At 40.8% G+C, this 24,801-nt stretch overlaps 2 protein-coding genes across 3 annotated transcripts; one reads left to right on the forward strand and one right to left on the reverse strand.

Annotated features, from left to right (window-relative positions):
* Positions 1-99: 99 nt before the first annotated feature.
* On the forward strand, positions 100-7,950 carry xrcc5 (X-ray repair complementing defective repair in Chinese hamster cells 5). Its single transcript, XM_038720353.1, has 21 exons — positions 100-222; positions 556-669; positions 773-956; positions 1,622-1,670; positions 1,812-1,934; positions 2,516-2,698; positions 2,847-2,961; positions 3,454-3,592; positions 3,674-3,786; positions 3,933-3,995; positions 4,099-4,236; positions 4,336-4,426; positions 4,918-5,048; positions 5,298-5,494; positions 5,939-6,029; positions 6,181-6,250; positions 6,390-6,499; positions 6,770-6,866; positions 7,074-7,141; positions 7,239-7,313; positions 7,523-7,950. Exons 1-21 carry the CDS (start codon positions 208-210, stop codon positions 7,535-7,537), a joined length of 2,181 nt encoding a protein of 726 aa, XP_038576281.1. The 5' UTR covers positions 100-207; the 3' UTR covers positions 7,538-7,950.
* Positions 7,893-23,273, reverse strand: LOC119904002 (collagen alpha-2(VI) chain-like). 2 transcript variants are annotated; one of them, XM_038720350.1, is made up of 28 exons: positions 23,037-23,273; positions 20,426-20,587; positions 15,626-16,236; positions 15,497-15,517; positions 15,321-15,386; positions 15,165-15,218; positions 15,028-15,072; positions 14,901-14,927; positions 14,789-14,815; positions 14,616-14,660; positions 14,470-14,523; positions 14,246-14,308; positions 13,616-13,678; positions 13,477-13,530; positions 13,340-13,375; positions 13,189-13,251; positions 12,553-12,615; positions 12,152-12,214; positions 11,949-12,011; positions 11,813-11,863; positions 11,637-11,735; positions 10,848-10,910; positions 10,681-10,716; positions 10,532-10,577; positions 10,293-10,445; positions 8,956-9,411; positions 8,822-8,860; positions 7,893-8,737 (listed from the first exon to the last, which is right to left on the reverse strand). In XM_038720350.1, the coding sequence occupies exons 2-28, from the start codon at positions 20,580-20,582 to the stop codon at positions 8,142-8,144; spliced, it is 3,114 nt and encodes a 1,037-aa protein (XP_038576278.1). In that variant the 5' UTR covers positions 20,583-20,587; positions 23,037-23,273; the 3' UTR covers positions 7,893-8,141. The 2 variants fall into 2 exon arrangements, with proteins under 2 accessions (XP_038576278.1, XP_038576277.1); XM_038720349.1 differs by having other exon boundaries at positions 20,417-20,587; positions 23,037-23,267.
* Between the last annotated feature and the right edge of the window lie 1,528 nt (positions 23,274-24,801).

Raw genomic sequence — 24,801 nt, forward strand, 5'->3', positions numbered from 1 at the left:
ATACCACCGTCTGAAACAGGTCCAGTATGTCTCGGTAAACAGGTATTTCGCGAATTACTGCGAACAAGGAACAGTAAAAGCTCGTTACATTACCTGCGGAACAATTATCGCTGTAAACAGGAACCTCTTTTTTTTCCTGCCGCTCACTGTTTCTTTCCGGGGCCATAACAGAGTTACAAGCAGTCTTAGGAGGAGGGAAAAGAGAAGATGGCAGGCACTAAAGTAAGTATATATCTCTTATTTATTATATGTTGTGTACAGTCTCGTTAGTTAATGTTTCTTGTTTGAAATGGCGATTTCTAAACGTTAGAAGCAAATTGTTGTCTTTCGTTGAGCTTCAGGTGTTTGACGTTAGCGTTGAGATATGTCGAGACATGTTGGGACTGAAACAAATGCTGTCACGCCCCCTGTGTATACAAAACTGTATCTGTATTAGATACTAGTTTTAACAGCGGGATTACAATTGGATACTTCAAATAAGACCTATTGAAATTTTTAAATGCAATGTGTTGATTAAAAACAAATCGCCTTGAATTAAAACTGTGTTTCCTGTAGTCAGCATTAGTTTTGTGCATGGATGTTGGGTTCTCCATGTCCAACTCTGCCCCGGGTGAAGAGTCTCCCTTTGAACTTGCCAAAAAAGTCATCCAGAAGTTCGTCCAGCGCCAGGTAAACTTCTACTACACATTCGCAAGAAACAAACAAGATCTATTTGGAGGATTTCTATCACCTTTGACACACATTTAAAAATGTCTTTTGTCTCTTTTAACAGGTTTTTGTGGAGACCAAAGATGAACTGGCTTTAGTTCTGTTTGGCACCGACTCCACCAAGAACCCACTGGACCAAGATGGCCAGTACCAGAACATCACGGTGCATCGTAACCTCATGGTGCCTGATTTTGAGCTTCTGGAGGAAATAGAGAATCAGATCCATCCCGAGAGTCAGCAGGCTGATTGTATCCTTTAGCTCGATGCTTTCACCAGTTTATCAGCTAACTTTTCAGGTATGTAAGTGTTAGGGTACATTTAGTGATGATTTTCATTTAACAGCAGAATGATTGGCACCAATTCTAATTATTTTCATTATCAGGTCACATTGATCAGTGTTGTGAGATGACTTTTATCAGACCCACCTTCATTTTATTGGCTTTTTATATGATTTTAAAAATTGTTTTGTCATACATTTAATTTTTATTTGTTTTGTTTGGTTATTTTATCCATTAACAATTTTGAAACCCAAAACACTGAGGTTATAATTATATTAAATAGATCAAAGAAAGTTTCTCTTCTTGTTAGTGAAGATCTAAGCAACACATGTTCAGATCAATATTAGTCATATTGGAAATGATCAGTTTTAGCTTGACTGAGTCATTGTTCACGTGTCTAAATTTCAGAACTAATGGCTATTAATGACTCATGAGACTAGATCTCAATCTCCTGTGTTACGTGTTTTTATCACTATGTGCTTTTAATGTACAATAAAGCAGACAGTTTGTGAGAGTTTTAGGCGAAGCCTGACTCTTTTGCGCTTGTATTCATGAGTCAGCTCCTTTTTGTGTAGAGCCTGATATTCTGAGATGATGTGTGAGAATCCATTAGCTCCTTAACTCCTCTTCATCAGGGCTAGATGCTCTCGTTGTCTGCATGGATCTTCTTCAGACAGAAACAAAGTATGAAGCTGCCTGTATCTCAAACATTATTCTCACTATTCACAGAAAAAGACAGACTGTTGTCCGTGCAGTTTAATGTGAATTCTGTTGATGGGATCATTGTTTTTTTGATGATATGACGTGCTTGGGGTTTCTTTTCAGGGGGAAAAAGTGTGATCGTCTCAACATTGTCCTCCTGACTGACCTCAACACTCAGGCCAGCCAAGAGCAGCTGGACGTTATTATTGAAAACCTGAAACAAGCTGACATCACCCTGCAGTTTTTGTAAGCTTCAGACATAGTCACTAAGTGTAATTTTAAAGCTATCTGTCTTAATATATATAAAAAATTGCTTATAGATAGCTATCATATTCACATCAGTGTCAGTGAACACTAACAACAGCCCCTCCAGCTCTGCTGCTTGTTGCCCTCCCTGCTCCTCTAATGGCTACTTTGCTAGAGGTTACTGTACTCTCCAAACAATAAAATTACATTTCATTATGATGTGCCGGATGCACCAGTGCCGTCATTACCAAGATCTCACCCGCAGATATAGAAGCCTCACACATTTGCCCAGTGAGGTTATAGAATATTAAGTAAAATCATTATTTTAGTAATACAGCTATATCCCTTAGTACTTATTTTATTATAATAGCAGCCAATTGACTTATAACAGCTATGAATGAGAGCTTGCCCGGGGCTCTAAAACATTCAATGTGCAGCATCGAAATCAGGCTAATTGTGGAAGATATTTTATTTAGCTAATTAGTGGTATTTTGATGAAAAATGCATGCTGCTAACATTTTTTATTTTAGTATATATACAATACTTCACCAATTTTCTACTCTAAACTCATGTATTTTCAGTTTGCCTTTTCCTGTGGAGGAGGACGATGAAGAGGGTGGAGGAGATGGGGACAGGCGAAGCCCCGGTCACCCGGGCATGGGTAAAGGTCTGTCCGGGGAACAGAAGAATGGCCTGGACATGGTGAAACACATCATGCTGAGCCTGGATGAGGAGGAAGGCTTGGATCAAATTTACTCCTTCAGGTGGGAGAGCTGGATATTACTCTCTCATATTACATATGTTTTTTCCTCTCTGAATCACAGGGTTCTTTCTACATTTTAAAAATAATGAATGCTCTAATCAGATGATTTCATATGACTTGGCTTTCTATGTGCTTCACTCCCACTGTAGGAATGCAATCGAGCAGCTGTGTATGTTCAAGCGTATTGAGAGGAGACCCATGGCCTGGCCGTGTCAGCTGACCATCGGCGGCTCTCTGTCCATCCGTATTGTTGGATACAAAGCAGTGAGTTTACTGTGAAGTGCACTGGATGAATAAATACTACATGCTTATTTACACAGCTTTATTGACTGACAAAATGCTGAGTTCTGTCATGTCTGAAAATGAGGTGCTGCTACACATGTTATCATAAGCTTTGATCTTGTTCTTTATTCTGATCAACTAGTGACACCTTGTGGCAACAATGTATTCTGCTCATTGATTACTGCAAATAGTGTGAGAATTTTTAGTCAGATGTTTGTCATGTTTTATTTGTTTGTAACAAAATGACTAAAATTATATTTTGATGATTATATCATAAATACCAGTATGTCTCTTTTTACATATCGCATAGTAGTTTGGTAAATTTGTAGTATGCTCATTGACTTGCTGCATAGGTAATGAATTTTTCAAATTAGTTTCACTAATATTGCGTCATGTAAATACAAAGATGTAAACTCATCAGTAACAGTCATATGAAGTTCTCGTCCACAAATACTGCGAACTACTGTATTCCAGGTGACAGAAGAGAAACTGAAGAAAACGTGGATAACAGTTGACGCTCAAACTACCCAGAAAGACGATGTGAAGAGAGAGACTGTCTACTGTCTGGATGATGACAATGAGACAGAGGTGCAGAGGGATGATACCATCCAAGGTGAGAAAGTTGTTTTGAAATCTTAATGATGTTGTACTTATTACTTAATAACACTCTAAAAACTTTTTTTTCCTTTTACAGGTTTTCGTTATGGAAGTGATATTGTTCCCTTCTCCAAAGTAGATCAAGAGCAGATGAAATACAAGCACGATGGGAAGTGCTTTGCTGTTCTCGGCTTCACCAAACAGAACATGGTATTGCACTTTATATATTAGTATGATGTACACGGCATCTAAAAAGTATTTTAAGTAAAACAAATCCCAAGTAATGTAAACCTAAAACCTTTAGACAGAGTTACTTTAATCACCTACTATTCTGTTTTTTTACCGTCCGCCTGCAGGTACGTCGCCATCAGTTCATGGGGAGTCAAGTAGTCAAGATCTTTCCTGGCAAGGACGATGAGGTGAGAATGGAGAGAAACGCTCCACTGCTGCGGACTACAAATAAGGATTATTATTACATGTTGATACTGACCTGTTTTTGTTTCTGCTGTTCTGTCTGAGAAGCATGCGGAAGTTGCGCTGTCCTCTCTCATCCGAGCGCTAGATGAGCTCCAAATGGTGGCCATTGTACGTTACGCCTATGACCGGCGCAGCAACCCTCAAGTAGGAGCAGCCTTCCCGTGCATCAAGCGGGACTATGAGGTGAGGTCACGGACTCCTAAACATTGCTGTTTTCTAGAATTATCACTGAGTCTGTGTCAAACACAACAGAGCTAATGATCCGTCTCTCACCCTCAATAGTGTCTGTTGTACGTCCAGCTGCCCTTCATGGAAGACCTCAGACAGTTTACATTTCCTTCTCTTGAAAACAACAAAAAGTTCACTCCGTCAGGTACTGTTTCTGCACGTCCAGCTTATCCAAAGTTTTGGTGTAAGTTCTTTTTAGATACAGAACACCTAATTTGCTTGCACCTAACTGGCAAACTCAGACATTGATGTTTAACTGCAGATTCTCCACAAGAGGGAGCTTTCTAATCATGATCACAGCAACAGCTACAGTATTTAGACCTGCAGGTGTGAACATGACAGTGTTGCCCCCTTCAGAAAGGAAGAGCTGCTGTAGTTTTAACTCTGTTTCAATCAGGTTCCTTGCATGTGGCTAGCACACGCACATCAGTGTGTGATTTGCAGTTCTGAGCTGATGCCTGCCACTGCTCTTATGTAGTTTAAATGTGGCACAGGTTCAGAACTGCAAGACTGATTCTGGCTGGCACTGCAGCTCTACTGTTTGATAATAAAGAAGATATAATGTATAGAAAAACAAGTTAGAAGAAGTCACTGAGATGGAAGAATTTACTTTTGTGTGTTATGTGATTCCTCTAGACACCCAGCTGTCAGCTGTGGACTCTCTCATTGACTCTATGATGCTGGTAGAAGAGGATGAAAACGCAGAAAAAAAGGACCTGTTCAAGGTCCACCACATTCCAAATCCTGCCTTCCAGAGGCACTTTCAGGTACTGCAGTCCAGTCTGTATTTAGATCCAGCACTCCTATTACTTATTTATTTTGAGATGAGGCAGATGGCAAAGTTTTGAAGGAGACAGGGGTTTCATTTTTAGGTCAGTGACATTACAAAAAATTAATTTAAAACATCTTATATCTAATTAGAGCTTCACCAGCTAGAGGCTGTTTTTTTCACATTTAACCAGGATTGCTTCTTTCTTAGTCACTGTCTCACCTCCACGACCCAACCTTTCTTTCAGTGTCTGCATCATCGGGGAGTAAGCCCCGGCACCCCTCTTCCCCCCATGGAGCCATGGCTGAAGGCCGTTCTTGAGCGCCCTGATGTTATTGGTGAACGTTGCCAAGCTCCACTGGTGGAGCTGAAGAGGAAGTTTCCTCTCACAGAAGTGGAGAAGAAAAAGCAGCTGAAGACTAGTGCTCAGATATTTGGCAAAGAGTAAGTTAGATTCGATGCTGTGGAGAGTCTTTGAACTTTCCAGGCAAGGCTGTGACGCAGTGGAAGTATTTGTGTTGTCTAATGTAGAAGCATTTGGAACATAATTTATTTAATGTCTTAAGCTGATGATACACAGGGCAACTTTTTGAGCAATGTTGCTGGGCAATGTTGCTGGAGGCAAGTCCGACTATGTTTTGAACGGATAGCAGCGGTGTGGGGCCGGTGGTGGAGTGGTGGGGGAAAGGGATTACGGTAGTAATCTTTACTCATTACCACTGATGGCAACGTTGCCCAGCACTATTGCTCTAAAAGTTGCTCCGTGTTTTATCAGCTTTACATAGTGTTTTGTGCCTGTGGTATGTGTGTGTGTATTTTATTTTTTTTTACTGGCTACAAAAAAAATTATTTTCAGAATTCTAACTGGCTTCCTTTTGCTATTTACAGCTCTGAGGAGCCCGAAGCCAAGAAGGCAAAAGGAGACGAAGAGGATGAGGAGTATAACCTGGCTGACATTGCCGAAGGCTCTGTTACTTCGGTGAGAATCAGGGGAGCTGGATGTCATAATAATCCTAGAGAGGGAACCACTTTCTATAAAAATCAGCCATTCCAAATAAAGTACTTCGCCACTTGTTTGAACAGACATACTTTAAAATTTCCATTTCACCTCACTAATGTCACTTAACCAGGTGGGAAGCGTGGATCCAGCCCGAGACTTCCGTACTCTGATCAGGCAGAAGACTGTTGCATTCGGAGAGGGTGAGATCCAGTTTTTGTGGCGAGCTGGCCTGATAAACATTTCTTGTGGTTGCGTGATAAACCACCGTGACTCATGTTCAGCCCTGGTAATTGTGTTTATCTTTTTGTTTGGTTGCGGTGACCTCCGTGTCCTCTCCAGTCTGTCAGCAACTGACTCACAGGATAGAGCAGTTGCTTAGCAACAAGAACACACACTACTACATGAAAAGCATCACCTGTATCCAGGCTTTTAGAGAGCAGTCCGTTAAGGTAAATAAACATTCACTGTCTTCCATTTGGGAAATGCGTGATGTGTTAGGGGGTTTGTGTGAATAAGCTTGAGATATCACAACACATAGTTTTGGCTTTGCTGTGGAGATTATCGGTCAACTCGAGAAGATTACAATGCGTGTTTTATTTCTCAAGACTTGAACCGAGGCCAGTTCTGGTGCGACTATGTGCTTATGTGCCTGTATATAGATGTGAGCTTTGGGAAACTCATAAACGGATTGTGAGTGTTTCTTATCTTTCGTAATTCAGCTGGGGAATGCCGATCTGTACAACAGCTACCTCCAGTCCCTGAAAAGAAGCATCCCAAACAGGGGGCTGGAGGTCTTCTGGGACCTGCTTGTTCAAGGTATGATAAGATAAGCCTCTTTACCCAGGGCTGCAGGATCATTCCTCCCTTGAGGTGAGATGGAATTTCCACATAATTTGAGTGCAAAATATGTTTTAAAAAAGGAGCTGGTGTGATGCTTAAAAATGTGATTTGGCCTGAAACACAAGTCTGCTAAAAAAAAAAGTTCAGTGTCTGTGGGCTTGATTGTTGCTGTTTGATTGACAGATGCAGTAACTCTGATCAGCAAGGACGAGGTTGAGGGAAGCACCGTATCCAAAAATGAAGCTAATCAGGTGATTTAATGAGGACGGTTGAGAAAAGAGCAACTATTTTTAACGAAGGGGATCTTGTGACTGTACTCCTACTGACTGAAGCCTATTTTGTCCTCAGTTTCTGGTTGCTGAGGAGAAGAAAGAGGAGGCGGCTGCACCAACAGCTGAAGATACCGGAGATGTAGATGACTTGGTAAGTGTTTTTGTCTTCTTTTTTTCCCTGTGACATTCCTTTTCAGGTTTTAAATATTTAACTGATGAGCCGTAAACTCATGTTAAAGCCGTTTCCTGTATATTTGCACGATGTGCCTCAGTGTCCGTATCTGATGATGTGCGTGGCCTTTTGAGACCTTAAATATAAACTCTCCAGTCTTACATGTTTTTTTTCCTCTTCCTGTGCAGCTGGACATGATGTAAGAAGGGAGGCAATGGGAGAGTCTGCAGTGGACATGCAGAGAAATGAGAAGAATGCAATCATTCAGCCTGGCCAGACCAAACCAGTTCAGCCGTCCATTGTTCCTCCTCCCACTTGGTGACCCCTGATACTTGTAACTGGTGATACAGAGCAACCGCATACATACTGCACAGAATGATGTTTGACCATTGTTTACACCAGTACTGTATAAATGACAACTGTTATGTACAGTATGTGAAGGGCTTTAAATGTTTTGTCATTTTCAGTAATATTGCATACACTGAGTGCTTTAAATCTCAAAAAGATTTTTGTGCTCTAGAAACCCCTTGTGATTGAACAGAAGACAGCACTGCCTTGTCCAAGAAACTGCAGGTTTATTATTTTAAATCAGTAAAGCTTAATGGTGTATGAAGAATGCTCGACTTGTCCTATGTTTTTGTATATAACAAAATGTTGAGTACAGTCAAAGTAGAAAAGCACAACGCTGTGAAATCATTTGCAAGTTGTGCAGTGCATAGTACAGCGTTAACCTGTATCTCGTGCTAGATGTAGTATGCTAGATTAACAGTAATAGCACCAGTATAATCTTGTGTCTCTAGTCTCTCTTTAACATACCCACTGGATGAAACGGTCAAACAAACTGGACCGGGACAAACTAGAGAAGTCTTTTCCTTTAAAGATGGCATCCTGGTCACCCATGGCCAGCTTCACTAGGACTTCTTGGTCAACGTCACTTCCTGTGGCTATCACTGTGGAGACGACCTGTGCCCCGCGCATGGCACTAACAGCTTCATCCAGGCTGTTGCTTTCAGTGACGCCGTCTGTGATGAAAACAAATGAAACTTCTGCGTTGCGTCGCGTCTGGCGAGCATTCCCTTTACCCAAGATGTTGTCGATGGTGTGGATGATGGCAGGCCCCACACTTGAAGAAGAGTCCATATAAGTCAAGCGTTTTATGCCGTCAGCGATGACGGCAGGTTCGTGTGTGAGAGAGAAGGCCACTTTATTCTCGTTGCCGAACTCCATCAGTGCCACGCGGGCTCGCATACGATCAGTCTGGCTCCGGGCCAATCCCAGAGTGTTTGCCACCTTCTGCACAAATTCACGGGCGTGCTGGAAGTTGTCCACCCCGAGGCGCTCTGAGCCATCTAGTAGAAATACCAAATCCACCGGCCGCTGGATGCATGGAGCTACATCAGGTGCTGTAATGAAAAAATACAAATCACACACAGGGCTGCACTCCATTATAACGTTGAACAAATAATCTAGCCACGAATAACACCTACCACTTTTACAGGGGAGATCAGGGCACACAATCACTGGCTCTGAAAGGAACATCAAATGGATGTGGGTTAGACAAATGACCCAAAGGACCAGTACTGCAATGCTGCTGTGTGTAACGTTACTGGTACAGGCTTACCGGGGCAGAGCACAGTCTCCATCGTCTGTATGAAATCATCAGCCACTAAGTCAATGTAACGCCTCATATTGGTGACACGTTCCTTCTTGCCGCACGCGATTGACCCTAGGATCTCATCATCCTGTTCCTTTTTAAACATATCACCAACCCCAATGGCGTTCACCACCACATTGGCGTCGTCGCAAAGGTACTTCAGCAGATCCTCATCGTCGCGTGGGTCAAAACGGCCATCTGTGATCACCACCACAGATACTTTGGCTCGGGCTCTCTTGCTATCCCTGATGAGGTTATCATAGGCAAACTTGAGGGCTGAGGGTGTAAAGGTGCCCCCAGCAATCCACTGCAGGTTCTTCACTGCCGTTTTAAAGGCAGACATGGAGTTTATGTTTGGGTCATCGAGACGAATGGCCTCAAAGGTCCCATTGTGGCTGAACTGTACAACTCCGACTCTTGTGCCTAGAAGAGGGCAGACGTCAAGTGGTGCGTTTCCAAATTTGTGAGTTCAGTTTTTAAAGATAAGGCTGGTGTTAATCTATAAATTGTTACGGTCAAACAAACAAATCCCACAAAAAGACCAAAACCAGAAATGTGTCTGTTTCTATTTACGAATTCTTTACCATGGTTGTAAATCTTACAAATATCTGGTTTGTGTTTTTAGCAAATGTTCCTGAAAGAGATGTAAATTGTGCATTTGTTTGTGGATTACTTTCAGTCACGCATTATTACATGCATGATGCTGTTGTATTTATGCCCATCATAGTGTTCATGTTTCTTTTGAAATGAAGCAGGACGTCACAGTGCAGCGGCTCAGTGGCTCATTTATGTGTTAGTTTGTAGACAACAGTGGAGGTCACATATCAGGCTTGGGCTACACAGGTTATACTTTTAAGTGCATAAAATAATCATTGGTTTTAGTCTTTCATAGAAAGAAAAGAAAAATATAGAATAGACTATTGCCAACTCTGTCCTTTACATGTGGTGCTTTATTGAAATTAATATGACAACAAAAACATTTGAGGTTTTGTGTTCACATCAGTTAGAATGTGAATTGACACCATTTACTGTATGAAGTTGGAAAATTAACTGGTGATACCCTTTGATGGCTGAAAATATGCACCACTGATGGTCACTACAGTCACAGTGTTAATGAAGACTGCAGCGCCAACATGGTGTCCTGTCCAAATGTTTTTTTTGGCTGTATCTTTAATGACGGATTAAGTGATTCACTCTTTGGAAACGGTTAATCTTTAATGACAACCTCTACTTCTTGTCAAGTGAAACCATGTCTGCAAAGTGATTTGCAGGGATGTCTGTGCTGTGTTTTTGCGTGACTGTACCGGTTTGTGAAGCAGGGTCGCTGGCCATAGATCCCAGCCTGTTGATGGTGTTGATAACAAAGTTCTTCTCCAGGGTGAAGTTTGTCAGTCCAACACTCTCTGAACTATCAATTACAAATACAATGTCCAGAGCCCCACAGCGCTTCTCACAGTCTAAGACAAAGGACAAGAACCGGATCAGGATGCTGAGAGATACTAAACAGTGAAGCTGTGTTCGATCGGCGATGATGTTTGCTCACCACAACAACCACACGTCTCTCTGATGTACGTCATGACGTCACAGTCCTGCAGTGACAGGTATGCAGGTTAGACATAGGGAAATATAATAAAGCATTTTCAAAACTGTAAGGCTTAAAGTAATATGAAAGAATGCATAAAGTCTACTCACAGTGAGCCCGGGATCTCCCGCTGGACCTGGTCCCCCCTGCGCACACACACACATACACACACACACGTGTGCACACACACACACACACAAAAAGAAAGCAATGCAATTGTATCTCAAATTTGCATGCATGGTCAAGTCATTATTTGAGTGGTTGTGCTGTTGCTCACATCAGATCCAGGGTCTCCTCTGGGTCCTCTCTCTCCTGGCTCACCAAACTGACCTGGCTCCCCCTGTGCAGAAAATCGTTTTCATTGGAAGTGACTCAGACTTCTGCATAATATAGCTCTTCTTTGGAAGTCATATTTTTTCGTAGTGATTTCTGCTTTTGATTAACCCCATAGTACATAAAACTTGTGTAATGACTCAACAAAACACCCTAAGCCCACAAATTCAGCAGATGTTAGTAAGTGTTCATGATGGTTTACATCTGACATCAAATACGTCACATTTCACTGGTCCAGCTGGTGTTACATGATCTCACTCACTGTATATTACATTCTGTCTAAAGGGTCATTTCACCAAAATGATAAAAGTAATCATGTGTGCTTAACCTGAAATGGTATCTGATCATCATTATCAATCTCAATACAAGAGATGTGAATGACCAACATCTCTTTCCAGAAACAATGTCCCTTAGTCAAGACAACCCACAGACCTTTTTTTGTTTAGTTTTCCTTGGAACTACTTTCTACTGGAGTTCTAATGAAAAGTGGTCACAATGAGGTCTGTGCATAATCCAGAGTACCTGCTACATTTTTTTTAAATTAACTTGCATTTGAGTGGTGGCATAAATCTCAGACACTTATCTCCAAACCTGGGCAATTAAAATGAAAGCTATCTGCAGCGCAAGATACCATTACTGGCAAGTTAAAATATGTACATAAGTTTTCATTCTGTTAATCTACATGTCCCTGGAGAAACACTTCCACTCCAAAACATTTTGATATTACTCTTACAGGTTCTCCTTTTATTCCTTTATTTCCAGGGTCTCCTTTGGCGCCACATTCACCTCTGCCCCCCCTGGGTCCTCTTCTGCCTGGATCACCTCTGTCTCCCTGGAAAGATCAGAGTTGCTTTACACTCAAGTATGCAGGATAAGCAAGAATTTTGTGAGGTAAACTGAACACTGTACAGTGGGTCCTCTCGGTCCAGGATAGCCGAATCCTGGTCTTCCAGGGTCACCCTTCAGTAGAAAAAAAAAACCATCAGTCACCAAGTGTTATAGTGTTCTGCATGATGAAAGTGACAAACAGAAAAGTTCTAGCCACCTTTGGTCCAGTGATCCCAGGGTCTCCCCTTGGTCCAGGATCTCCAGGGTTTCCCACCGTGCCCTGCAATCACAGAAAAAACTTTTGGTGAGAGTTGTATCATCTTTGGATTTCACAAACACACTTTCTTAATAATCCACTCAATCCACAAGCTCCAACAATGAGCATTTAGTGCTGATGATCAAGATGTTATGAAAACACACATTTGCTCCGGGGCCCCCTGGTTGTCCTGGCGGACCCCTAGGGCCTGGTAGTCCTTGGTCGCCCTAAAAGAAAGAGAAAGTAACAGAGAAAACTTAATTCATGGACTTCATCTTCACTCCAGCCCACATAGCCTACACAGAATTACTCATGCTGATGTGAATTTGGCAATGCATAGTACTGGACACACACACACACACACAAAAGTTTTCTTTTGCAGAAGAATTTCCCAGGAAAATGTGTTTTTATGATAACAGGCTGAGCTCAGTCTATTTTTGGCAGGATACCCAGTACATGAGGGTAAATCTGCAGTATTGGAGGTCTAAGGAAGGACTTGCTGAGTTCTTAAGAAGCTGCTGAGTCACCCCTCTGCCAAAATCCACCCACGGCATGATCCCCTCACCTTTGAGCCCTTGAGTCCGCCTTCCCCGGGCCGACCTCTGCCTCCCTGCGGCCCTCGTTCTCCCTAGAAAATAAATGAACGTGTCATGGTTTCACACCACATCATTAATCATCAAACAACAAATACAAAACACAACAGTAAACTGACAGCCATTTCTGTGGAACATTTGAAGGATTTTCCTGAGAATCTGTTTAGGAAATTGCCCACAGCTGAACGGAGTCAAATTATACAAAACATGCTAAGGTTTATTGTCTTTCTCTGTAAAGCCCAGCAGATATTTTAAATTCATGGGACTCGCCTGGCTCTCAGGCTGTTGAAATCTCTTGTAAGGTCAACAGAGTCCACTGCCATTTGTAAGCCTTTCCCAGTAAGTAGTTATTTGGCTTTCAGATCATTTGCTTTGTTTCCCTCATGTCTCTCTCCACATGTTAATTTTTACCACATTACAGTAAGTTAGGTCATATTTAAGATGAAGTTCTGTAGTCTGCTTTTTTTTTGCAATTTCTGCCCGATTGTGCTAGCAACAAATGGCAACAAACCTGCTCCAAAAACAAAACTAAAAATATTAAAATACATTAATGAATGTGAAAGCGATTAAAGTATATGATATAGCTTTTTTCTGAGCGCTGAACTTACCTTTTCTCCTTTTGGCCCATCAGGACCTTGTCCTCCCTTCGTTCCGATGTCTCCTCTTCTTCCCTGTTTATATTTATTTTATATTAATTCAAAACAAACTGTGGCAAATTCACAAAATGCATTTTCTTTTAAATAAAAGTGTTTAAAATACCTTTTCGCCTTTTGGTCCAGGTAAGCCAGGTTCCCCCTGCAACAGTTAATTTCAGAGTGTGCTTTGTAACATTACATTGACTCACTGTGGGATATACCGGACGTAATTATAAATTATATTTAAAATCAATTTTGTACCGGAATTCCCTTGTCTCCTGGCTGCCCTGGGTTTCCAGGATTTCCTCTTTCACCCTAGGGAACAGAGATTGAGTTCTGTGATTTTAAGTAAAGAAGAATTGTATTTCAATTATCTGTTGTGTTTTAATTTCAAGTTTACCATGGGTCCTGGATCACCGGGAGGGCCAATTGGACCTGATTTTCCAGGGAGGCCTGGGTCACCCTAAACAAACAAACAAAAAAGACATTAGTGTTTCCCAGAGGATGAATCCTAATGACTTTGGTGATTCTCAGACTTTCCCTCTAGCGCCACCAGCTGGTTGATATTTATGGTTTTGAGTGAAATGTCTCAACAATCTTTGGATTTCTGTTAAATTTGGTTCATACATTGATATGTACGTCTCCCCTTAGGATGGATTGTCATATATATATATATATATATATATATAGGAGAGCCCTTCGCTTTTCCTGTTACCATCAGGACAAAATTTGTCGAACTAACACTTTGCTTTTTGACTAAATCCCTGTAAAATTAATGACATTCCCGCCGGCCTCAGCAATACTTTTTTGTTTGGTGCTAATTAGCCTACACGCTAAGCTAAGATGGTGAACATATTAAATATTATACTTGCATATATCATTGTTAGCACATCAGTATGCCGATGTTGACATTTAGTCAACAAGTACAGCCTCAGATAGCTGCTAGCATGGCTTTAGATTCTTAGTTATGTTTTTATCCTGCAATACATTAAAGATAAGAGAAAGATGCTACTTTTTATTTAATACAGACCTTTTCTCCATTGTCACCAGGTGGCCCAGTGTCACCAACATCTCCAGGGTAGCCATCTGGTCCCTTTTACAGTCAAACACAAAATGATTAAGTAGTTCTGTAAACCAGTAAACTAATCTTGTTTAAGCCTTCTTATTTGGTCAAAACATACCACATGTAACATTTGGAGGTAGCAGTGAATACCTGCACCTTGAGAGCAACATGTGAATGTTATTGTGACTTACCTTGTCACCTGGATCACCTTTGCAACCAGTAGCTCCAATTCGGCCAATTTTACCCTGAAGATTTCCCAGAGACAATATCGTATCAGCATACTGAAAATGTTTGTCACGGTATACTATACATTTCATGTTGTCGTATGAAGACTCGCCTTTTGGCCATCAGTTCCATTCTTGCCTGGTATTCCTGCCACACCCTATAGTATTTGGATGTCAGTAAAAACAGAGAAAATTAACTCCAATATGCAAACATTGACAGTATTGGGTGTAGTAGGATAAACAAAGAAAACATACACGCAAGTATAACATTAAATCCTTTATTTACCTTTGCTCCAATTGCTCCGATATCACCCTGTTGAGGTACAGCAGAGCCATTAATCCCAACAGCATTTCATTCAACTTGACAGATGAACAGAAAATAAAGATTTATCTCTCACCTTGTCGCCAGTCAAACCAGTCTCTCCCTATATCAGAGCACAGAAGAACATGTTATTGAGATAAAGAATGACAAGTTTGTTAACTGTGCAGCACACAAAATCAATCAATCTGTGGGCCTCAGCAAACCTTTTGACCGGGTTGTCCGATTGGACCTTCAATGCCAGGATCGCCCTGTAATGTGAAAAGTTATACTCAGCATTAAAATGACAGAAGGTAGTTTTTACAGAATTTCAAGTATAGTAATGATGCTAATTTCTACCTACCTGTTTACCTTTTTCACCTTTTGGCCCAATATATCCTCTATCCCCTTTTATACCCTAGAAATGAGCAGGAATGACGTTTCAACAAAATTTTTTGTACAAGCAAAAACACACGTTGTTTCTATACTTTTGGTTTTGATTTTGTGTTTTGACACTCACTTTTGGACCTGGGAGCCCTTTTGGTCCGGGGCTGCCAGGAGTCTCATAGCATTTATGTTCATAACACTACAAGATCAAAGAGGAAAACAAAACAACATTAAATTGAACAAGACATGAACACATAAATTAATTTCTAGTCTTGTTAACATAACACATAATTGTAAATTTGTTCTTACCTGTAAAAAGGCTTGATGTTTCTGAAAAGAAAAAAACAACACTAAGTACCTGATAATGACACTGCAATTTAAATCGGAATTCAAATATATGCATTCACGTGTAAGAAAGGGGAAAAGATTTCAGATCACCATGGCTTTTATGATACGATCAATGGATTCAATGTTTATTCTTGATCGCCCATCTACGATCTCCACAGCTATGTAGTCATCACGGTACAGTTCAGAGGGAGAGCTGGCTATTTCCCGCATCCCTAATTCATCAATGGTCCTGGACGCTGCCACTGAAAAAATATGGATCCCTTGCTCCCGGGCCTTCTCTGACATTGCCTTAATTCCTCCACATGGATTTCCTGTCACGTGCCCATCTGTGATGAACACAGAGAAGAGGACGCCCCCTGTCCCCAAATAGCGCTGGGTCATTTGTTTGATCATGCTTTTGATGGCGCAGTCAGTGTAGGTGCCTTTGCCCTTGTATTCAACCCCACTGAGGTGCCTGATGAAGTTCTCCCTGGTCGTGAACTGGCTGAAGACATACTGGTCCTGGGAGAAGTTCTGCCCTCCTATGGACCAGGAGATCTGGATCCGGCCCTTGTACTCCTCATCAGCCAGCCTCTGGACAAAGATCTTGGTGAACTCCTTTACTTTGTTCACCAGCGCCCCAGGTGGGGACTCCTGTAAGGCAATGGTCTCTGAGGTGTCGATGGTGAAAAAGAGCTTGATGGGACAGTCAATTATCCCAGCTGGAGGAGAGAACATCAACAAATGTCTGAATATTTTTATGCTTTGTTGTGACAAACTAGACAAATGGAGCCTGTAACATGCACACAGTGGTGGAGGAAAATACAGTAGTACATTTACCCAAGCACTGTAGTATTTTCTTTATTCTTCCACTACACTGCATTTCAGAAGGAAAAGTTCTTTTTACTTTTATTTAGTACATTTATGTAGTTACTTGTCACTTTAGAAACTAAGATGTTAAGAGTTTATAAAATATGATGCTTTGTATCAACAGTATATGCAAGTAGAGCTGAGATGATAAGTTGATTAACCAATAACGAACATTAATTGGTAATTATATTGATAATTGTTTCTTTAATTTTTCATCCAAAAATGCCCAACATTTCATGGTTCAAGCTTCTCAAATGTGAGGCGCTGCTTATACTTGTGATCATTTTAATAATTTAAATTTACTGAGATTTGAACTATTAGTTGGACAAAACAAACACTGTGTTGGTATCACATCTTTACAGTGAGGAAAATAAGTATTTGAACACCCTGCTATTTTGCAAAATCTCCCACTTAGAAATCATGGAGGGGTCTGAAATTGTCATCGTAGGTGCATGTCCACTGTGAGAGACATAATCTAAAAAAAAATAAAAATCCAGAAATCACATCATAATGTATGATTTTTTTAACTATTTATTTGTATGATACAGCTGCAAATAAGTATTTGAACACCTGAGAAAATCAATGTTAATATTTGGTACAGTAGCCTTTGTTTGCAATTACAGAGGTCAAACGTTTCCTGTAGTTTTTCACCAGGTTTGCACACACTGCAGGAGGGATTTTGGCCCACTCCTCCACACAGATCTTCTCTAGATCAGTCAGGTTTCTGGGCTGTCGCTGAGAAACACGGAGTTTGAGCTCCCTCCAAAGATTCTCTATTGGGTTTAGGTCTGGAGACTGGCTAGGCCACGCCAGAACCTTGATATGCTTCTTACAGAGCCACTCCTTGGTTATCCTGGCTGTGTGCTTCGGGTCATTGTCATGTTGGAAGACCCGGCCTCGACCCATCTTCAATGCTCTAACTGAGGGAAGGAGGTTGTTCCCCAAAATCTCGCAATACATGGCCCCGGTCATCCTCTCCTTAATACAGTGCAGTCGCCCTGTCCCATGTGCAGAAAAACACCCCCAAAGCATGATGCTACCACCCCCATGCTTCACAGTAGGGATGGTGTTCTTGGGATGGTACTCATCATTCTTCTTCCTCCAAACACAGTTAGTGGAATTATGACCAAAAAGTTCTATTTTGGTCTCATCTGACCACATGACTTTCTCCCATGACTCCTCTGGATCATCCAAATGGTCATTGGCAAACTGAAGGCCTTGACATGTGCTGGTTTAAGCAGGGGAACCTTCCGTGCCATGCATGATTTCAAACCATGACGTCTTAGTGTATTAAACAACAGTAACCTTGGAAACGGTGGTCCCAGCTCTTTTCAGGTCATTGACCAGCTCCTCCCGTGTAGTTCCGGGGTGATTTCTCACCTTTCTTAGGAACATTGAGACCCCACGAGGTGAGATCTTGCATGGAGCCCCAGTCCGAGGGAGACTGACAGTCATGTTTAGCTTCTTCTGTTTTCTAATGATTGCTCCAACAGTGGACCTTTTTTCACCAAGCTGCTTGGCAATTTCCCCGTAGCCCTTTCCAGCCTTGTGGAGGTGTACAATTTTGTCCCCTAGTGTCTTTGGACAGCTCTTTGGTCTTGGCCATGTTAGTAGTTGGATTCTTACTGATTGTATGGGGTGGACAGGTGTCTTTATGCAGCTAACGACCTCAAACAGGTGCATCTAATTTAGGATAATAAATGGAGTGGAGGTGGACATTTTGAAGGCAGACTAACAGGTCTTTGAGAGTCAGAATTCTAGCTGATAGACAGGTGTTCAAATACTTATTTGCAGCTGTAGCATACAAATAAATAGTTAAAAAATCATACATTGTGATTTCTGGATTTTCTTTTTTAGATTATGTCTCTCACAGTGGACATGCACCTACGATGACAATTTCAGACCCCTCCATGATTTCTAAGTGGGAGAACTTGTAAAATAGCAGGGTGTTCAAATACTTTTTTTCCTCACTGTATATAGAACAGTTAAAGGTTAGCTTTACTTCAACTAATTATAGTAAAATGCTGCTTGTACATTAATGCATGAGTAATAATAATCTAATGATATAATATAGTATAATAGTATTACTCACAAGGGACATTTTTCTGCAATGAGCACTTTAACTACAAAACAATTTCCTTATTATTCTTACATATCCTTTTACTTAAGTACTTTTACTTGAGTATTTTTACAGTGGTCTACTTCTTCCACCACTGGTACTTAAATACAGAGTTCTGGTACTTTTACTTATACACTACATTTCAGAGGGAAATATTGCACTTTTTTCTCCAAAACATTTTCCCCAGAAGCTCTTACTTGCAGATTAATATTTATTATACAAAACAAATTACAAGTTTATGAATTATGGTGCACTGTTGTAAATTAAACGTCTAAAAGTATATAAAGCAAAGCAATTAGAATTAGCTTTACCTTGACCTACTACAAAATTAAAGTACTGCTTTGTTGCGCCGCCATGTTTCTACAGTAGACCAAACGGTCAAACGGCTCTACAGAGCTCGTTTAGTTAATACGTTGAATAAGTATGAAGAACAATAACAAGTAACGTTAGAAGTACTAGTAGTAGTATTAGTAGTCGACTGGTTTATTAAAAGTAAGAAAAGAAAATTTAGACAAATTGAAGCCCACTCGTTTTGTTTAGTACAAGCTATGTAGCTGCAGTACCAGAGGCTGGAGTTTCAGGACCCCCGCAATCCTGGGACCGCAGTTCTAGGACCGTAGTACTTTTACAACAGCGCCATCTAGTGGAGTGGTGGTGGTAATGCACAGCAACACGAAGGAGTTTAACCCTGTCCGCTATCACGGCCGACGTGCGCAGCTGTAGGGTTAACCGGTCGCCATGCATATAATCAATAACTTAGGTTTAGGCATACACTCGGTGATGGTTGTTATAAGGGTAAGTGGCTTCGGAGGGGCTGTCAAGAAAAACATAGCTAGCTAGCAGTCACCTAGCAGGCAGTATTAAAGTAAACAAGGGTCCTAGAAATGCAGTTCCGGTCCTAGAAATGCAGTTCTGGTCCTAGAAATGCAGTTCTGGTCCTAGGATTGCGGTCCTGAATCCGCAGCCTCCAGTACTGCAGCTACATACTACTCGCTTGGAAAGGGAGGGCTGAGTGGTGCTTTCATGTGGTGTCCAAATAATCAGAATCTTTTTTCCTCCTTAAATCTCTAATGCAAAATGACGTATTGCATATACATATTTTGTAAACGTGTGATTTGTAATATGGTTATAACGGTTATTTTGCTGTCCATGTAGAGTGAACTAGATGTCTTTGTAGTAGCATCCATGTTGATTCCACATTTCGACTTAAGAGAACATGAACACACTGGAGTCGGAAGAACGATTTCACAACTCGGGAAATTGGACCATCCAAGGAGTATGCCAATGCACCATGAGCCACTAGATGCCAATAAAAGTCACACACTGAACCTTTGCATTGTGCAAGAAGAGCACGATTTTGTCCAGCCGTTAGCTAATTAGCTTAGTTAGATGTGCAGCTAGTTGTTCTTAACGTAGCCCTACCTTTATTTTATTTATTTACTTTTAATAAATACGGCCAAACCAGGACTGAGACCAACAGAGGCCATCTAGATGGCGGTGAATACAGAACATAGTTGATTTGAAGCAGCTCCAGCACAGTGTGTAGAAAATATTTTCACAACTAACTCTGTGAATTATGGGTTTATATGTTGGACAGTAGAAAGACTAATGATAGACGGTTTAAGTGAGTTTTAATTTACAAGATAATTAGTTCTGTGAAAGAAGTATTTTTCTGTTTGATAAGGAAAATAGGTGTAAGAATATTTCCTTTTGACAGTTTATCTTTTTATCTTACACATTGGACCTTTAAGTATATTTTGTTTCCAATACTTTTACTTTAACAATGGAGCATTTTTATATTGTGGTACTGGGGTTTTAAATTAATTCTTAATACTTCTTCCATCACTGAACACATGAAAAGTCCTCAATTCTTAAAAAAATCTATTCTATTGAGTTAAAAAGACAAAACTCACACTGACAACCTTCGGGTCTTGGTGTGGGCTGAGGTAGGCCTGGAGGTGGAGTTGGTTCTGGACTGTCACCTCGCCCAGGTATTGGCCTGGGTCCACGAGGGCCCACAGGTTGAGGGACTGCAGCTTGGAGCAAGCACAGAAAGATGAACCCTGAAATCAGCGCCATTTCTCCTGCAATAAAACAAGGGGACAGAGAGGAGAGAATAGGACCGTCGCTGAAGGCCTTCTTTTAACTCCCTTTAAATGCAGGAAATAGCTGTCAAACAAGTGAGTCTTCACAGAAGGCGTCTCCACAGAGCTTAGAGTGTTTATCGTTGTTTTAAACAATGTCAGTGAATAACCACGCTGTGTGGAAAAGGAGGACAATATTTAAATTATTGAAGCTGTTTAGTTGTTGCTTCCCACCTGTTTTTGGTCAAACAGAATCCACACCGGGGTTTTCCCATACTAGGCCCTATTTCATGTCAAGAACGATAAAACATAAAAACAACAACAGAGCAGCTAGATAAGAATTTGTGTAAGGAAATCACCTTCCCAGATTTGGTCTACGTGAGGATTACTTTAACTAAAAGCAGAAAATGTTAAGTTTAACCCCGGTCCACAGTAAGGGTTCCCAAAACATAACTGATGGATAAGATTTTACTGAAGGACATCAAACGCAACATGATTGTGCTGTTGTACAGAGGTGGGAAGTACATTAGATAAGTATTGTAATTTAGTACTATTTTGAGGTACTTGTACTATACTTGATAATGTTCTTTTTATGCTGCTTTATACTTATACTCTACTACATATTAGAGGGAGATATTGTACTTTGTATGCCACTATTTACAGTCATGGCCAGAAATATGGGCACCCATGCATGTCTGTCACTAATACACTACTTCTCCCAGAAAATTGTCGCAATTACAAATGCTTTGGTATTCTCATGTTTATTTTTTTTTCATTGAAAAAACACAAAAAAGCAGAGAAAAAATCCAAATCTAAGACATTCGACACAGAAGTCCAAAAATGGGCTGAATAAAATTATTGGCACCTTTTTTAAAATCTTCAGAAATAATTGTATTTCAAGCATGTGATGCTCCTTTAAATTGCAATTAAACTCACCTGTAGCAATTCACAGGTACTGGCAATATAGAAATAACACTTACAACCCGTTAAACTGTTGAAAGGTTGACTCAACCTTTGTGTTGTGTGTACCACACTGAGCATGGACAAAAGAAAGAACAGAAAAGAGTGGTCTGAGGATTTGAAAACCAAACTTTTGCATGGACAATCTCAAGGGTAGAAGTCCATCTCCAGAGATCTTAATGTTCCGGTGTACACTGTGTGCAACATGGTGAAAACAATTACATCTCATGGCACTGTAGCTAATCTCCCTGGATGTGGACAAAAGAGAAGAACTGATGAAAGGTTGCAATGAAGTATTGTTCGAATAGTGGATAAAGAACCTTGATCAACTTCCAAACAATTTCAGGCTGACTGGCAGACACAGGGGACAACAGTGTCAGCTCGCACTATCTCTCGCCATCTGAATGAAACGGGACGCTATGGTAGGAGACATAGGAAGACCCCGCTGCTGACACAGAAACAAAACTTAGACGAGGAAGCCAAAATCAGTAAGAATGTCCTGTCGACAGATGAGATTTGTATGACCAATAATGAAATCTGAAGACTACCAAAGAATTCTGGGTCGCCATGTAGGGCCCAGTGTCAGAAAGCTGGTTCTCCGTCAGAGGTCATGGGTCTTATAGCAGGACAATGACCCAAAGCATGTACTTCAAAAAGCACCCAAAAATGGTTTAAGACAAAGCACTGGAGAGTACTGAAGTGGCCAGCAATGAGTCCAGATCTAAATCCCATAGAGCACCTATAGAGAGATCTCAGAACAGCAGTTGGGAGAAGGAACTCATCAAATCTTCGCACACCTAAAGCAGTTGGCAAAAGAAGAGCAGTCCAAAAGAGGAGTAAGAAACTCATGGTGGTTACAGGATGTGATTGATTTGTTGTTATTTCCAAAGGGTGTGCTACCAAATATTAAGTTGAGGGTGCCAATTACTTTGTCCAGTCCATTTTTGGATTTCTGTGTGAAGTCTCAGATTTGACTTTTTTCCTCTGCTTTTTTTGTGTTGTGATGCAAACAAAAAAAATAAACATGAAAATACCAAAGCATTTGTAGTTTCAACAATTTTCTGCATTAGTGCCTTATCTGACAGACATGCTGGGGTGCCCATAATTTTGGCCAAGACTGTAACAGTTATACTTCACATAACCTTTTTAAATCCAAAATCAGTTTATAATGCATTGAAACAGAAACTACCCAACTACATAAAGTAGATAAAATTAGCTCCATACGACCAGCAGCAACATTAAAATGCTGCTTATAGCCTACGCGAATAATTGTGATCTAATACGATAATAAAATAAAACATGTAACAGAGTTCCTCCCACAGCACCCTCTGGCCTTAATTTCTCCTTACTTAAAGCTATTTTCTTCCAAAAACAGACTCATCTGTAACGTCAGGTGCAGATAGAAACAGCTTGATATTTTGAGCTACTTTACACACTACACTGTACACTGCACTAAACTTTCAGAACAGTTAAAATAAAGTGGACTCACCGCGGCGACAGGATGAAGAAATCAAATCTGCTACTCGACTGTACAGAAAATTAAAGCAATTTCCCGAGACTGTAAACTACAGATAATCATCTCAGTCGGAAAGTTCCCATATCAGCAGTCTGTCAGGGTCACAGCCCTTGGTGGAGGAGCCGCCCGTTTTTATCCTCAACTGACGCACAAGCGCGTCCGGGGCGCACGCGCACGCGCACTTGAGACTATAGCTGGAGAGTTGGAGTCCAGACCATCGTGTAACAAAGCAGCTGGAGCCAAGAGGGACAGCGCAGTCTCCAAAAGACAAGATGTAATTCTGGAAAATAGAGTGGCTTCGCATAAACACAACACGATGCAATAATCTATTTATCTGCCTGATCTGACAGAATAAATCTGAGAGCCACAGACTGATTCTGTCCAAAGAGCAGCTTTCCAAACTCCCCCTGCTCCACATCCTTACATGGCGAGAGCTGCGCACACTCACTGTCTGTTTATGTTTCAAGACTATACAGCATGAGACATGCCATGTTGGAATTTTGCTGCTGCAGCTATCCAAAAATGACAGTTTAGAAAGAGTAGCAGTAAAAGCAGCAAAATTGTATCTACACAAAGATGTGGTATTAACAATCCATTGATAGGATATACAGTATAATGAAATGATACCCACAGGGGTGATACAAGGGTCATTTTTCTGCACAGTTTTTGATGGTCTTGGTCTTGTCTCGGACTCCATGCATTTGTACTCAGTCTTGTCTCAGTCTCGGACTTTGTGGACTCGGGATTTTATTTCAAGACCAGTCAGGACCATACCTTGGGAATATCAGTAAATTGCTTTTGTCTGATTTATTTGTTAACTTCCTAACTTTGATTGGATGTAAAACTTATTGCTTCAAATGCAACCAATAACCCTAATTAAAATGTGTTGTTACCATTAAGGACTGTCACCCCTCCCTGCGATGCTTACGTTGACTTCAGCTCTTAGTGTTTGTATGTGGGTGTGTTAATGGGAATGTGGATCTTTCAGATCAATTTGAGAAGCACCTATGATCTCCTTCCACATTTTATTGTGTGTCATGTAATGTGGGGAACTGGTCTTGGTCTTGACTTGGTCTTGGTTTGGGCGGTCTTGACTACAACACTAGGCATACTACTTTACTGTACTACTGTGCAAATATTTTTAATGTAGGACTTTTATTTACAATGGAGCATTAAATAGTTTTACTGTGGAATTTTCTTCTAAACAAATCCAGTTTCTGTTTACATTCACAACATTAGCCTACTCATCAACATTGTGTACCCTTGAGGACTAACAAACATGTTGCATTTCCTTCTACTAAATCTGAATATTTACTGGAAAAACACATAGTTCTCTGAATTTTGATGACACAAGATGCTGCAGCAGGAGCTTAGTTCTCACTGCCACAAGACATAAAATCAATTTTTCATTGTCTCTTGAAGGACATTTTTCCTTTCAGACACTGTACATAGATTATTATAGATGACCTGCCTGTCTTTCATGCCTCTGTGATTTTATTCATTTTTAAAAAATAAATCAAGGGCTGAGACATGTCCTCTCTGCGGAGCTGTGGTGAGGTCACTCAGTGGTCCTGAAGATTAAAAAATAAATAATCCCACACCTTTAAGTAAAGGATTCAACCTGAGGCACAGTCCCAATAGCTCCCATTCATTCACAGTGCAAATAAAACAAGGAAGCCATGTTCAACTGGGGGGATTTGGGAATACGTCACTTTTGGGATTGGACATTTAGTCATTT

This window comes from Micropterus salmoides, unplaced genomic scaffold (assembly GCF_014851395.1).
Source record: "Micropterus salmoides isolate LMB-PRFRI ecotype aquatic unplaced genomic scaffold, ASM1485139v1 Ms_hic_scaffold_15, whole genome shotgun sequence".
In the NCBI taxonomy this organism is placed as follows: Eukaryota; Metazoa; Chordata; class Actinopteri; order Centrarchiformes; family Centrarchidae; genus Micropterus; species Micropterus salmoides.

Bases quoted from the DNA above. Each gene is read 5' to 3' on its own strand.
- LOC119904002 (XM_038720349.1), bottom strand. From the start codon at position 20,582: ATGGCGCTGATTTCAGGGTTCATCTTTCTGTGCTTGCTCCAAGCTGCA. The intron at 15,073-15,164 runs GTAGGTAGAAAT...TTCACATTACAG, and splicing joins AAGGTGAAAAAGGTAAACAG to GGCGATCCTGGCATTGAAGG. The intron at 13,531-13,615 runs GTAAACTTGAAA...TCTGTTCCCTAG, and splicing joins CCGGTGATCCAGGACCCATG to GGTGAAAGAGGAAATCCTGG.
- xrcc5 (XM_038720353.1), top strand. The intron at 957-1,621 runs GTATCCTTTAGC...CCTCTTCATCAG, and splicing joins CGAGAGTCAGCAGGCTGATT to GGCTAGATGCTCTCGTTGTC. The intron at 1,935-2,515 runs GTAAGCTTCAGA...ATGTATTTTCAG, and splicing joins GACATCACCCTGCAGTTTTT to TTTGCCTTTTCCTGTGGAGG.